Source organism: Ananas comosus, linkage group 10 (assembly GCF_001540865.1).
Source record: "Ananas comosus cultivar F153 linkage group 10, ASM154086v1, whole genome shotgun sequence".
NCBI lineage: Eukaryota > Viridiplantae > Streptophyta > Magnoliopsida > Poales > Bromeliaceae > Ananas > Ananas comosus.
The window spans coordinates 1,755,258-1,769,117 of NC_033630.1; the positions used below are offsets into that span (position 1 = coordinate 1,755,258).

The 13,860-nt window shown below is 37.6% G+C and overlaps 1 protein-coding gene across 7 annotated transcripts; it reads right to left on the reverse strand.

Annotated features, from left to right (window-relative positions):
- On the reverse strand, positions 239-3,938 carry LOC109716080 (protein IQ-DOMAIN 14-like). Of its 7 annotated transcripts, XM_020241385.1 has the most exons (5): positions 3,202-3,587; positions 2,940-3,038; positions 1,947-2,432; positions 1,285-1,491; positions 239-1,175 (listed from the first exon to the last, which is right to left on the reverse strand). In XM_020241385.1, the coding sequence occupies exons 3-5, from the start codon at positions 2,406-2,408 to the stop codon at positions 504-506; spliced, it is 1,341 nt and encodes a 446-aa protein (XP_020096974.1). In that variant the 5' UTR covers positions 2,409-2,432; positions 2,940-3,038; positions 3,202-3,587; the 3' UTR covers positions 239-503. The 7 variants fall into 7 exon arrangements, with proteins under 7 accessions (XP_020096974.1, XP_020096977.1, XP_020096973.1 ...); XM_020241388.1 differs by lacking the exons at positions 2,940-3,038; positions 3,202-3,587 and adding an exon at positions 3,777-3,938; XM_020241384.1 differs by lacking the exon at positions 2,940-3,038.

Genomic DNA, 13,860 nt, shown 5'->3' on the forward strand with positions numbered 1-13,860 from the left:
TGGACTGGCTAATCGGATCAAGTTAAGCCAAGTCTCCATGGCGCAAATCTTAAAGCAATATGGGCACGTTGGTGGCTTAAAAATTAGCGCGCCAAATACAATTTTAATAAATATTGGTGGGGAAATGTTTTCTTCCAATATAAACAAACATTAGCCAAACAGGACTCAACAACTTCAAAATCAAAAGCGAAAAAACCAATTAAGTAAAAAATAAAAAATAAAAAATTTAAAAATGAGAAGAGAATTGAAGGATTTTGCTGCAATCAATAGAACCACAAAGAATTTACACCCAACTGGTTCTTTGAATTCTCTCTTTCTCTCTCTCTCTCTCTCTCTCTCTCTCATCCAATATTGTTACAATACCATTAAAAAAAGAAAAGGACTCATAAAATCAGGTGGAATAAGAGAGCTCAAACTAAAACTATCCTCTTATTCATCATACTCGTTTTGAAACCTCTTGAACTCCATCCACATTGAGCGACCATTATCGCCATCGTCGTCGATCACCATTTTCTGAAGAGGTACAACTCCTTTTCCTTCTCCGGCTCCCGGCCCCACTCGGCCTTCGAGCGGAGGTTGTCGAGCCGCCCCACGACCGCGCTCTTGAAGTCGAAGGCCTCCTGCACGTTGGCGCACGACCGCTGCATCCCGACCCCGCTCAAGCTCGCGCGCGACTCGACCATGACCTCGCTCAGCGGCAGCCGCTTCCGCAGCAGGCTCCCCGGCTCCGGCCGCTGCTTGGGCGCGCTCTGCGACCGCACCTTCGCCTCGAACGACTGCGTGTTCGCCATGTAGCTCGGGCAATTCGCCGCGTTCAGCGACCTCCGGAAGGCGTAGTCGCCTCCGCAGACGCTCTTCGCGGGCGTCGCGGGCTGGTTCAGGTACCGCGGCGTGCTCTGCGCGGTGGCGGCGAGGCGGCATTCGTAGTCCGGGAAGTAATTGCGGCAGTTGTTGCCGCCGCCGCCGCCGGAGACGGCGATCCGCGCGGGGACGTGGCAGGGGAGCGGGGACGAGACGGAGTTCGGGGGGAAGAACTCCTCGCTGGCGTCCCACGCGAACGGGCTCGTGCGCCGCGACGACCGCGACTTGGGCCGGCAGCACGTGTCGATCTCCACGATCTTCGGGCTGTGGAACGGCGCCGCCTGCTCGCTCCGCGTCTCGTCGCATCTCTCCTGCTATACATATATATATATATATACATATATATATTTTTATAAAGATAAATAAAATAAACTTTGTCAAAATTCGAATTTGATTCGAAATAAGAGAAGAAATTATACGCACGAGAGATCGGCGGGGCCGGATCTCGGGGTGGAAGCGCCGGTCGCTGGGAAGGAGATTGCGGCGCTTGTGGGCGCGAACGGTGGCCTGGGCTCGAATCAGAGCTTGCATGCTGTGTAGCGTCGCCGCCGCTTGTTTACGAACCAAATAGCCTCGCACAAGCGCTTGTAGCTTCACCAGCGCTTTCAGAGCGCGAAGCGCTTTTCTAGCCTGCAGCAACAAAATACCCGAAACAGGGGTTTGAACTTGTTACGTACAGTGTAATAAAGGAAGGATTATAAATTTTTCTATAAAAGAGGAGCTGGCTCATAAATGTGATGAGATGGTGGAAGTGGGGGGCGGGGGGGAAATGGTGATGGGACGATGATCGTAGCACAGAGAATTGAATAGATCCCAATTCGAATGCGTAATCAATAAAAAAGTTATTATGAGCCCCCACACGGAGTAGCTTAAAAAAAAAGAGGAAAACAGAAGGGAACTATAACCAAAAACAGGGGGCTGTTGAAGAACCAATCATAGGGAATGTAGCAGAAGTAGAACAAAGAGAATGGTATGGCGAACCCAATTCGACAGAGGATTCTTAAAAAATGCGAAAATTACGTTAAAAAAAAAAAAGATTATAAATGTTTTTTTTTTAAAAAAAATTCTGTGTAACTTTTGTTTACCAAGTAGCCTCTGAAGGCGGTTTGGATCTTAACGGCGGCGAGGCGCTCGTGGGCGGCGGAGGCGCCGCGTCCCTGACTTGTGAGGCGCACGACCGCGACCGCGGCCTGGGCCGCTGCCACGGCGGCGTCCGCGGCCGCCGCGGTGGCCGCCGCCACCGCGATGGCGTGCTTGCTCTGCTCCTTCTCCGTCTCCGCGTACAGCGACCTCAACCACGCCGCCGCAGCGGCCGGATGCCTCGTCGCCGCCGCCGCAGCGGCCGCGTCAGCGGCTGCGGAGTCCCTCGACGACGACTTCGCGAAGCTCCATCGCTTCTTCTCCCTCCTATCCTCTCCTCCTCCTCCTCCGCCGCCGCCTCCGCCGCCGCCCCCGCCATAGCAGGAGTACTCCACCTGTTCCCTCTGCTCCTTGCTCTCCTTTCTCCCTCCAAGGAGGCTCCTTAACCACCTCGTAGCTCGACCCATAAGCGATTTCGCCGTTCGGAAGCGCTTCAGGGAGAAGAACAAAGAAATGGGTATCAGCCAAAAGCTCACATAGCACACGATGTTAAGAGAAAGGAGCCTCTTTGATTCCACCAAACCTTCAAAAATGAGACCTTTGCCAAAAGAAGGAGAACGTAAATAGAAAAGGTAGCAGAAAATAAGGGGAAAAACGGAGAGAGAGATAGAAAGAAAAAATAAAAGAAGAGAGAGTAAAAAACTGTAGATCCCTCGTGATAAGCTGCGTTATAAGACAAAAGCTATGTCCCGGAAAGAAACAGGAGAGAAAGATAAAGAGAGCCCCATTAAAGTAACAAACAGAGAAAAGAAGCAAAAACCCACAACCATATACTACATAGCCGTTAAAACTTAAACTGAGAGAGAGAGAGAGAGAGAGAGAGAGAGAATGGGGATAGAGGAAAAGAGGTCGGGATATAGCTGGGGCCAGTGTCTAAGATTCAAAAATACAATAAAGGGAGTTTAAAAGGGGATTATAGAGGAAGAAGTATAGCTCACGTTTCCAAATATTCCCCACCTCTACATAACTTAGCGCAAGAGGACATAGAGAGAAAACAGAGGATAGAGAGGACCCATCTTCTTTTTCACTTGGAAGAGCTGCAGCACAACAAACTCCATCTTAGTCTCAAACTACTTATGACCATGAAACACATTGTCGTGGAAAAGAAAGGTGAAAGGCTCCTTAACTTGCCATCAACTTCGTAATAGAGCTTTGTGGGAAAGAAACATTGTAAGCGCTATAGGAAATAAGGAAACCAACCTCAAAAAGTCACAAAGGCTCCTATGTTCCTTCAATAGAGAACTTGGTACTCAACACATTGAACACAAAGGCCCCTCCCTTTTTTTCCCTCCCCAAGTTTAAAAGCCTAGTATCATGGATGGTACATTACATATTCTCATTTGATCAAAGGATTCAATGTATATATATTCCTCTGCTCCTATTGCCCTTAGCGCCTGACACTCTCGTGAACCACTCATAACTTTTTATCTCTTATTCCCTCTCTCTCTCTCTCTCTCTCTCTCTCTCTCTCTCTCTCTCCCCCCTCGATCCCCTGTTTCTTTTTCTTCATAAAACAGAGGAGGACCCAAAAGGACGAAATCTAAAGGCTAATAAGTGAAAAGGAGAAGCGGGTATTTCTCCTACCTACTAAGGATCTTATATAGACGTCATCAAATAAACAGGGAAATGGGATTTTGATCCCTCGCCATGATAGGCTCCACCTTACTCTGACCGCCCAGGTGACAACATTTACGCACGGGAAAATTAAATATGATTGGAAAAAGAAGCGAAAAGGGGAAAAGAAAACCCATCAATGAGAGCCCGAGAACACTTACTTCTCCCTCTGCAGGGGTTGGTGAATAGGAAGAGGAAAAGAAAAAACGCTTATGCTTAGAAAAGCAAAAAAGGTGGGATTTTTAATGGCTTAGAAGAAGAGGGAAACAAAGCTTCTTCCTCTACAATTTCTCCTCAGCTTGAGAGAAAGAGATAAGAGTAAAAGAGGAGGGATTCGCTTTTCAAATCTCTCTCTCTCTCTCTCTCTCTCTAAATATTTGTTTATTTAAATAAAATAATAAGGTGGTTTCTTTAAAAAATGGTGTTTATTTTTAAAATATTTCCTTATATAGGCAATGAGTAGCAACGTTCCACTATCCACAAATGGTAAAACGATGACCAATCCATTTGGCCGAGAAGAGAGAGAAAGAGAGAGAGAGAGAGAGAGAGAGAGAGAGAGAGAGTTCGCATGTTGGGATTATGCGACACGGACGTTTCATCTTAGACGTGTCCCGAAATTACGTATCAGCCCCCGCACAACTCCACTATTAAACCAGGAACTATAACGGGGTTGAGGGATCCGCGTCGAAGGGTAGTTTAGTAATTTTGCGCCTGATCCGGGTCCAAGGGTGACGTAGGCGCCTATTAAAGTCGTACGACGATCTCGCCCTAATTTTGGGGGGAAATCGAAACGGGCTTGCGAAAGAAGCCCCCGGGTTTGCGGAAATTTACCGGAATGGGACAATCGCTTCTCGTCGAGGGTATCTCCGTAATTTAAGCCTCAAATGTGACCAGTTTCAGTATCACCTACCCTGCTTTGCGATTCGAGCCCTGATTAAAACACCGACTATTCCTCGGACGATTTTGTAGCGTTTCTTTTTTTCAAAAAAACAAAATTAAATTTGGGGTATATTATTATCTCACACATTTTTGCTTTATTATTTTGTAATTCCGAAAAAATTACTTAATTATTTTATAATTTAGGACTTTTTTATTTTTCATCTTACGATTCAAAAAGTTATATTTCATTACAGTTTTATTTTTATTTAATTATAGAAATCTATCGTTAAAAAGGATGCAATTAATTATATGACTTTTTAAAAAATATTATACTATTCTATTTTACCGAATAATTTTAGTTTAAAAAATAGCAAAATATAACTTTCTGAATCATAGAATATAATAAAAAGTACGCCAAATCGTAGCGGAACAAATTGAACTTTATCATTTTACTTTGGTTAATTGCATTACTCTTTCTCTAACTTTTTTTGTTTTTTATTTCCATCCTTGTTATTTTTTGTTTAAATCAGATGCGTGATTTTTAGGATTAACCATACTATTAGTTTCTCATTGGTCACTGACCTCTTTGCCCATTATCCCATATCGAGTCTATCACGTCAAGCTAAATTTCACCTCCTTTAATATCATCCTTCATATCTGTAATTTTTCGATTTTACGCATTTTGTTATTGTATCTTTTAAAGTATTCGATATTGTAGGATTAAGTTGGACGTGCAGCTAAATTCTTTCAAAAGTTGAAAAGTTGATGTTGGATTTATTGGAGATTATCAAATCATGATCATGAGCTACTAAATAGATAGAATTTTATTAAAGTTAGCATACTCTATTTGGTAAAATAAAAAAAATTAAATGGTTGGAGCTAAATTATAATAAAATATCAAAATTAGAGAAAAAAAATCAGATAAAGTTTAGGGACAAAGGAGCAATCAAAATTTTTTTTTTTTCACCAATGTAAAAAAATTAAAATAAAATATGGGGTTCTCGCCCGTTGAAATTACGGGAGTGCCCCTATTTGAAGTTCCCGCTAAGATCCCGAATCTATTTAAAATTTTGAAACAAGGTAACGGAAGATTCCGACAGGGTGAGGGGTTTATTCGTCCGAGTTTGACCAAAATGCCACCGTGAGCTATTACTAACCCACGCTCAAATCTGAAAGAGTTGGGAGGGCATTTGAGTAATTTGATAAATTTTTAAATAAAATAATGTGAAAATTTTGTGTAGAATGGGGACAGGAGAAGAACCAAAATCATTTTGGACTCGGATCTAGATGCGAGATTTTGGGACTTAACCCGACAATGCGGTTAATTTTTTTTCCCCTTTTTTTTTTTTTTTTTTTTTTTTTTTTTTTTTGTCGACGACGGATTGGTTATTATTATGGTTGCAAATGGTGTTCAAAATTATTGCATACACCAGGCCTATAAATATATCCGATATACAGCTTTCTCAAAGTACAAGGGATGAGATGTCAAAATCAAAATCTTATTTATTATATTTTTTTCTACAATATTTAGCATTTTCGACATCATTTTCTTATAAATTAAATAATGCATTTTCTTCACAGTAATTGATTTTTGGGATTTTGCTTGATACTTTAGTTATAGGTTTTCAAAGTTTGTGATATTTTGTTCATATGTAGTATAAACCATATCGTTGTTATTGGGTTTTAATTTTAGAATTTTACGAGTCAAAAAAAGGATGGTACGGTGCATGAGACGTGTGGATACACCAGATGCAGCTAATAATTTTTTGAGAGACATGGTGATTTGTTAATGTGATAGCGTGCAATAGTTGTAGGCTTGGTTAAGTTGAGAATGTTTCCATGCGTACGTAATTGGTGTGATCTTTGTAAAACGTTGTTGCTATGGATTGAGCTAGCAAAATAATGCATTCACATGATCTGTTCTATTAAATGAGTGTCTCTGTGTGTAATGTGCGCGTTTTTTTTTTTTTTTTTTTTTTTTTTTTTTCTAAGTTCTCAATTTGCTTGCTAATATAAAAAAATTAAAATAAAGTATTCGACAAATAAAATATTTTAAAAGTTTTGGTATATTGAAAAAGTCAAAGCAAACTTTATTATGGTCAAGAGGTATTAGTATAATTTTTTGGGAAAACTTCAAATACCTACCATGTGGTTTCATACTTTTTCACTTCAATACTCTGTGGTTTAAAGTGTATCAAGTTAGTACCCTATGGTTTCGCACTTTCTCACTTTAGTACTCTGTGGTTTAAAGTGTATCAAGCTAGTACCCTGTGGTTTTTCACTTTCTCACTTTAGTACCATGTGGTTTAATATTTCGTTAAATTATATACCCTGAAATAGATAATAAAAAGAGAAAATTGAAACCACAGGGTACTAACTTGATACAAAAATAAAATTACAGAGTACTAACTTGATACAAAAATGAAACTACAGAGTACTAACTTGATACACTTTAAACCACACGGTATTAAGGTGATAAAGTACAAACCACATGGTACTAACTTGATACACTTTAAACGACATGGTACTAAAGTGAGAAAGTGCGAAACCACGGAAAGATATTTGAAGTTTTCCTTAATTTTTTTTTAAGAGATAAGTGCCAATACACCCTTCAAAACTTCAAAAATATTTCATTTATTCATACTTTTTTTTTCTTTCTAATATACCCCCTCATATATTCCTCCGTTATTCTAAAATACCTCTGCAGTTACCACCAGTTAAGTTAATTGGATTAAATAATATTCCTCTATTCAAATAATATTTTTGTAGAACATCTAGCTGGATTTAAATGGCTCTAACAACATTTTCTTTGGAGGTAAGAGAACTCAAAATCTCAATGCTTTTCCTATCGAACTAAAGATATTTCTAAATGAATCCAGTTAGGACTACATAGACCTTCGTCCTCCTAAATCGTTTTAGATGATCGAAATTTTAAATCGATAATCGGAACTATTAAAATTGATCTAAAATATTTAAAGTGTTCAGAAACTAAATTCTATGAATTTTAAAAATTATTTACATAGTAATTAAACAAAGAATCACAAAATCGAGAGTTTTTTTACGACCTTTATGAGCCGTTTGTTTATTTAACAGTAGCGAACAATCCAAACAGTTTTAATTTTTGAGAGAAAATACTTTATAATATTTAGATAACGTTTGATAACTCCGATCATGAATTGAAAGAGTTTAACATCTATTTTCACAAAATTATTCATTTTTGACCGTTCATTTTTTGACTTTTCAATGAAGTTGATAATGAATTTTAAAGTTTATAAAATTTAGTTTCTAAACGTTATAAATACTCTCGATTAATTTTAACAGTTCCGATCATCGATTTTGAATTCCTATCATCTAATATAATTTAGGAGGACGAAGACCTCCATTTTTCTAAAAGGATAATAACTGTACACTTTCTAAATCACCCTAACAAAATGGTCGGTATTCGTCGGCTTTAAAAAGTTTTTAAAAAAGATCCAAATAATATACTACAAGTTCATGTAAAACCAATAGTTTAGGAGACAGAGAAGTACAATTTCGAAGGTGAAAACGACATTCAGTGCAGATAATTAATGTTAAATATGGTACGTAAATAAATGCCACTATTGGATACTGCCTACGTAGATGGTTAATAAATTAGCATGTACGCAACATAAAGAGTTTTCGTTTGCTCCATATACAAGCAAAAGCATTGCATGATCCTTCGTCAAAGCATGAACAGCTCATACACGGCCCTTCGCGAAGAATCCAATGCATTTTACATTTAGAAAGGTTCAATAGTGGAGATTTCTAGGTACTTAACATGTGAGTTCTTATGCTAATAAGCCATCCAAAGATAAAAATTATGCTGGTGATAGCTAGTGCACGGATTTCGTACAAACACCATCATGCATATCAATTGTTCCATCAGCACGCCCCTGCGATCATCGACATATGTAATTTACGGTTACTCATGCTAGCTACACTTTTACAACTATCGAAGAGATTTTACTCATTTTGGGGATAAACTCGACTTTCACCAAGCTCAGGCAGTCACTCAGCATTTTCCAGTGTTTTCTTTCAACTCTGATGGCATGTCCAGATGCTCGCGTGCGTGTGTAAGATGGCGTTAATAGAGCGTGATGAGCTCAGAGAAAGGAGTTTCTCGGCACTGCAATGCACGGTGTAGTGCGCAGCTTGCCGCACAAGCTGAGCTAAACGAGCCCTCTATCGGACAAAGTTGATAAGCCATTTGCGACAAACCGAGAAAATTTTGAGGTCGAATTGCAAGACAGAAAGGTTGAGCTTTGACATCGTCCTAGTGCAATGGCTTGAGGAAGTTTCTAAGTTATAGTGAAATGTTAACTTGGGCCAAGCATCGGCACAACGATCGCGGGTTTTTGAAGCCCATTTTTATGGGCCGAGTTATAGGACACTGTGAATTGACGGCCCAAAAATGCTCTTTATTGGGCCGGGCTCAAAGCCCATGTACAAATGAAAGATAGAGTTCTTCGATATCTCGCTAAATTTATCGGCCTTTTTTTTCGATTCTACTTAATACTATTAATGGCCCATCCTTTGGCTGTTAAAAAATATGCCAAAGCCTAGGTTAATAACTTCACTTTACCATGTCCTCTGTGTGTTGCGCGCGCGCATGTGTGTGAAACACAACTCATAGGCTCTCTACACTCTAGAAACATACAAAAGGCTGAGTTGTCGCTCAACATGGTGTCGAACCTGGAATCTATAGCTCGAGTTTAACGAGGAGTGATTTGTCTAGACCTTGTTACCTCACCACCTTCTCATTCAAGTCTAAATCGCCCCGACCTATAAACTTTTCCAGGGTGCATTGATCATCTAAAAGGGATATAATTTAGTTTTCTTCATATTGAGCAACACGAAGGGGTTTGTGAACGAACTCGAATTCGACTTTATTGGATCCGGTTCGATCCGGTCTAATCTGACTAGACTGTAGGAGTACGAGTGAGGGGTGAATGTTACTTTGCTTTGATGGTGAAAAGGGCCCGCGACGAGATCGCATGTGCTTGTCATTTTGGACCGGGCCACGTGGCCCACTTTATGCTGTAGGCGTACCATATGTTTGTGTGTTTACAGCCCACTGTACAAGAGCTACTCAAACAAAGATAAAGAAGGTGAAGAATTGGCCCATGTAGCCCATTTTGTAGAAAGGCCTCACAACAATGTGTTTATCATGTTTTAGGCTCTGTTTGAGACTGGAAAAAGATTACGTCCCGTGCGGTAATAAAATATAATAGAAAAATATTGTATTTATTTTTATATATAATATCATTTATATATCATAATAAGTCATTTAAGATAAATTTTTTACGTCCTCAAAGAAGAATATATTTTTTGTATGTGTTTGTCTCAGTTTTGATGTTAAAGAGACTACAAAACTGTTTTTTTTTTAATCTCTCTCTCTCTCTCTCTCTCTCTCTCTCTCTCTCTATTTGTTTTTTTCCACAAACCAAATAAATATGCCAAGAAAATTATATTCAATTAATTTATGTTGAACCAAATGTCAAGAAATGTAAATTTTTGATTTCTATAAAAATTTCTTCTTTCCTAAAAAATGATTTTCAACATCTTTGCTTGAAATCAAATCAAGCATAAAATTAAAAAGTCCCTCTCTTGCTGGTCGATCTAATTGTGGCACACCCTTTTCTTTTTGTCTTAATAAAAAAGTCCACCTATTATCCTCCTAAGAGTAATTTTTGTCCTATCAAATTATTTTGGATGATATTAGAAATCTAAATTGATGATCGGTATTGTTGAAATTAATCTACACTATTAAAATATTTAGAAATCAAGTTTTGTTATTTTAAAAAATTATTATAAAGTCCATTGAAAAGCCGAAAAATGAAAGGTCGAAAATGAATAAGCTTCTAAAAATAGAGGTTAGACTTTTTTAATTAATTCATGATCGAAGTTACCAAACGTTATATAAATAGTATAAAAAATTTTCTATAAAAAATTCAAATATTTTAGATTACTCTACACCGTTAAATAAGCAAATGACACATATAAATCATCAAAAACTGTCGATTTTGCAATCCTTTGATCACTATATAAATAATTTCTTAAAATTATAAAATTTAGTTTCTAGACACTTCAAATACTTTAAATTAATTTTAACGGTTACGATCAATGAATTGAGATCTCTATCACAAAAAATGACTTGATAAAATGAAAATTTCCATCCTCTTAAAAGAATAGCAGTTGAATTATATAGAATTGAGTTCTTATGCTTTTAAAAATATCAAATGATCACCAGTGCTTATGGGTTTTTGGCCTTTGGATGAAGCTTAATTTATAGGGTTAGAATAATAGTGGTTCCCTGAGATTGAGTTGGTGATTAGTGGTATAGCATGATTTAAGAGGTGGAATTAGTCAAAGGGATAGATCTAATAGTGAAAACTTACAAGTACTAAATAGTTGGTGTTTTTAAAAGTACTCTAGCCGGTCTCACTCTCTCTCTACATATATTCCTAAAACTCACTGCACATTCACAAATCCCTAGTGCATGGGTACATATAATTAGTAACGCAACAGGTATATATGAAGCTCGCGCCAACTCTATAAAAAATATGGTTCAAGATAATGGTCAAACAATGGATATCCTTCTTAATAATTAGATTATATTATAATGATTGATAACACATCACCGTGCTGCTCCCACTTGAGGTGGCAGCAGTAAAGGGATGATCTATATATTAATTAGTTTAACTAGTAGTGGGGTAAGTTCATAGAAACTAATTATTAGGCAAAAGCTATACAAAGTAGAACAGCTAAGCAGGTGATGATACGACCCAAGTTGGGGGACATCATTCGCCCTTCTTAGAATTTCTATGGTTTCACTTTTGCTGTGGCGCTCAACAGCAATGATTCTAGTTGAGTATTTGATAGAGAAAATAATCTAAAACTTTTCTAAACCTCAAAAGTAGGAACTTTAACTCTCTCGCTCTCTCTCTCTCTCTCTCTCTCTCTCTCTCTCTCTCTCTCTCTATATATATATATATACACTTTTGTTACACTAGTATTTAATTAGTTATCATCCTAATAATGCTATTCAGACAATGCTTTGTTAAATAATGCAATATATACTATACAATAAGGTGCATTTGGCTCTTGGTGATGTAGAAAGCCAAATTTAAGTATTTAAAGCAAATAAAAACTGATGGTGTACATGTCGTCTCATATATGCATGAGATTGTTAGTCTAAGATGCGGCACTGACACCGAGATAACTCCAAGGGACATTACCCGAGTTTTTATAGTTGCATTAAATGATGGTAAGGTCGAGATGCAGCATGGGCTCTTATTTTGTTGCATAAATGTAAGTAAATTATACCATTGTTTAATAGCTTAAGACTATTAGATTACTTGGTGTTGTTCCACATAATCCCTATGAGCATACTAGTTGCTTTGATATACAGCAGTTGTAAAAACTAGCATTTTCTCTTATAAGAATCGTTCACTCTGATACTAATTGTGTAAACCTGCAGGATCTATAATCACAATGTATTATAGTAAAAATTAAGATAGTGTAAGAAAGAAAGAAGAGTCATAAACTAATTATATGCAAAAAAAAAAAAAAAATCAACATGTATATATAGTAAGAAACTCATCATCCACTAAACTCTTATTTTTAATTAAATTGTGGAATAAGTTTGAATTATTAGTTCCACACAAATACATAGAGTAGTCGTCGTATACGAAGTATTTTGTTTTTTCAGAGAAAGATAGTATACTATCAGCTTCGTTCAGATTTTTATGAATGAACCTAACTAAGAATGTGAAGCAATAAGGCTCTGAACTTAATTGGGACCTAAGATACCAGCCATCAAGCTCTTTGCCACCTCGAGTCCTCATATATGAAGTTAATTTGAAAATTCAATCATTTATGCCATTAATTGAATATATCAGTGCATGCATGTCCACTTTTATTGATCATGACATCTATGGAGTAGTGAGTACTCATGCATATACATGCCATGCTTTTTTTTTTAGAGAAATAGGTAGCACGCTACCCACTTCGTTTATTTCATTTAGAAATAAACTTAGCTAGAAATGTGAATCAACTAGGATTTGAACTTGGGTCTCGCGTATCAACCACCAAGCCCTTTGCCACTTGCTCTAGAGACGGTCGGTATGTACATGCCATGCTTAGACAAATAAATATCTCTCTACATTTTGTAGAAGGGAGAAAGGATGCTAATAACAAAAGGAGTTCAAAAAGAAAGAAATGCAATCCACGTGAGGATAGAGTTCATGCGTGTGGGTCTTCTCCAATGCCAGCTACTACACAACAACAAAGAATCATTAATGGTTTCACAAGTAACAACACTACTTCTCGAAGTTAAGATTAGTTGTATATATACTCAAAGGTAAGATGCATTAATGGTTCATGTAATAATTTTAGTCTCTGCGCTTTCAATTTAAACACTTAGATTAGCTCATAAATGTCAAAAAGCAAATCTCAAGTTTCTTGTCTAAGATGATCATTTTATTGTCATTTTAATTAACTTAAAAAATAATTCAATATTATTTTTTATGATCGAGAATTTAGAGCATGCAAATCAAGTTTCCATATGGAAATAGTATATATAGGAAGCATCCATACATTTTACCCTACTACTTTATAATGGGGCATTTGGACTCTACAATAGCTAGAAGTTTCCACACAATGGCAATTATTCTTGTCAACATGACTTCTTTCCTGTAACGTGTGTTACGTTCCGAGCATGTGTTTGATCCCTGGGAGTGGAACGTGACAAAGAGTGGAGTTGTAGTTACGTACATGAAAAGAAGAGGTTTTGGTCATTAAATGATGGTTTCTGATTTACATAGCATTAATGATTCAGAGAGATTCTTCTTAGTTCGTAGCATTTAACCCAAAGAGTGACACATCACGCATATTGCCTAGTGTACAAATACAATATTGCACATTACTTTCAAGCTAAGAGCTTTCAAATAATAACAAGTTATGTGTTAAAGTCACTTCATTACGTGTTGTAAGTCGATGGGAATTGTATGTGGACATGGGACATGTTCTTTTGGTGGTGGCTTGTGGGTCCGGAGCCAGTTCGATTGTGACTATCCTAGAATAGTACAAGTTATCAGAATTAGATTTGCGCAATGCATGCATGGGCCCTAGATGGCCCCAACTCTCAAATTATATACAGAAAATTGGTGCTTAATTAATTTACAATGAATTAATCATTAGTTACTCAAATATCTGGGCTTAACAGGATTAGTTATTGTTTGCATATTATTTACGTAAGGATAATTGGCACTACACATTCAAATTAGAAAATTTTTCTCTAGTATAGCAGCAGCATGCAGGTTATTATCATATGCTTACTACAAT

Excerpts from the sequence above, each read along its gene's own strand:
- LOC109716080 (XM_020241388.1), bottom strand. The coding sequence starts at position 2,408 with ATGGGTCGAGCTACGAGGTGGTTAAGGAGCCTCCTTGGAGGGAGAAAG. Across the intron at positions 1,492-1,946 it reads CCGCCTTCAGAGGCTACTTG|GCTAGAAAAGCGCTTCGCGC; the intron begins GTAAACAAAAGT and ends TTGTTGCTGCAG. Across the intron at positions 1,176-1,284 it reads TCCGGCCCCGCCGATCTCTC|CAGGAGAGATGCGACGAGAC; the intron begins GTGCGTATAATT and ends ATATATGTATAG.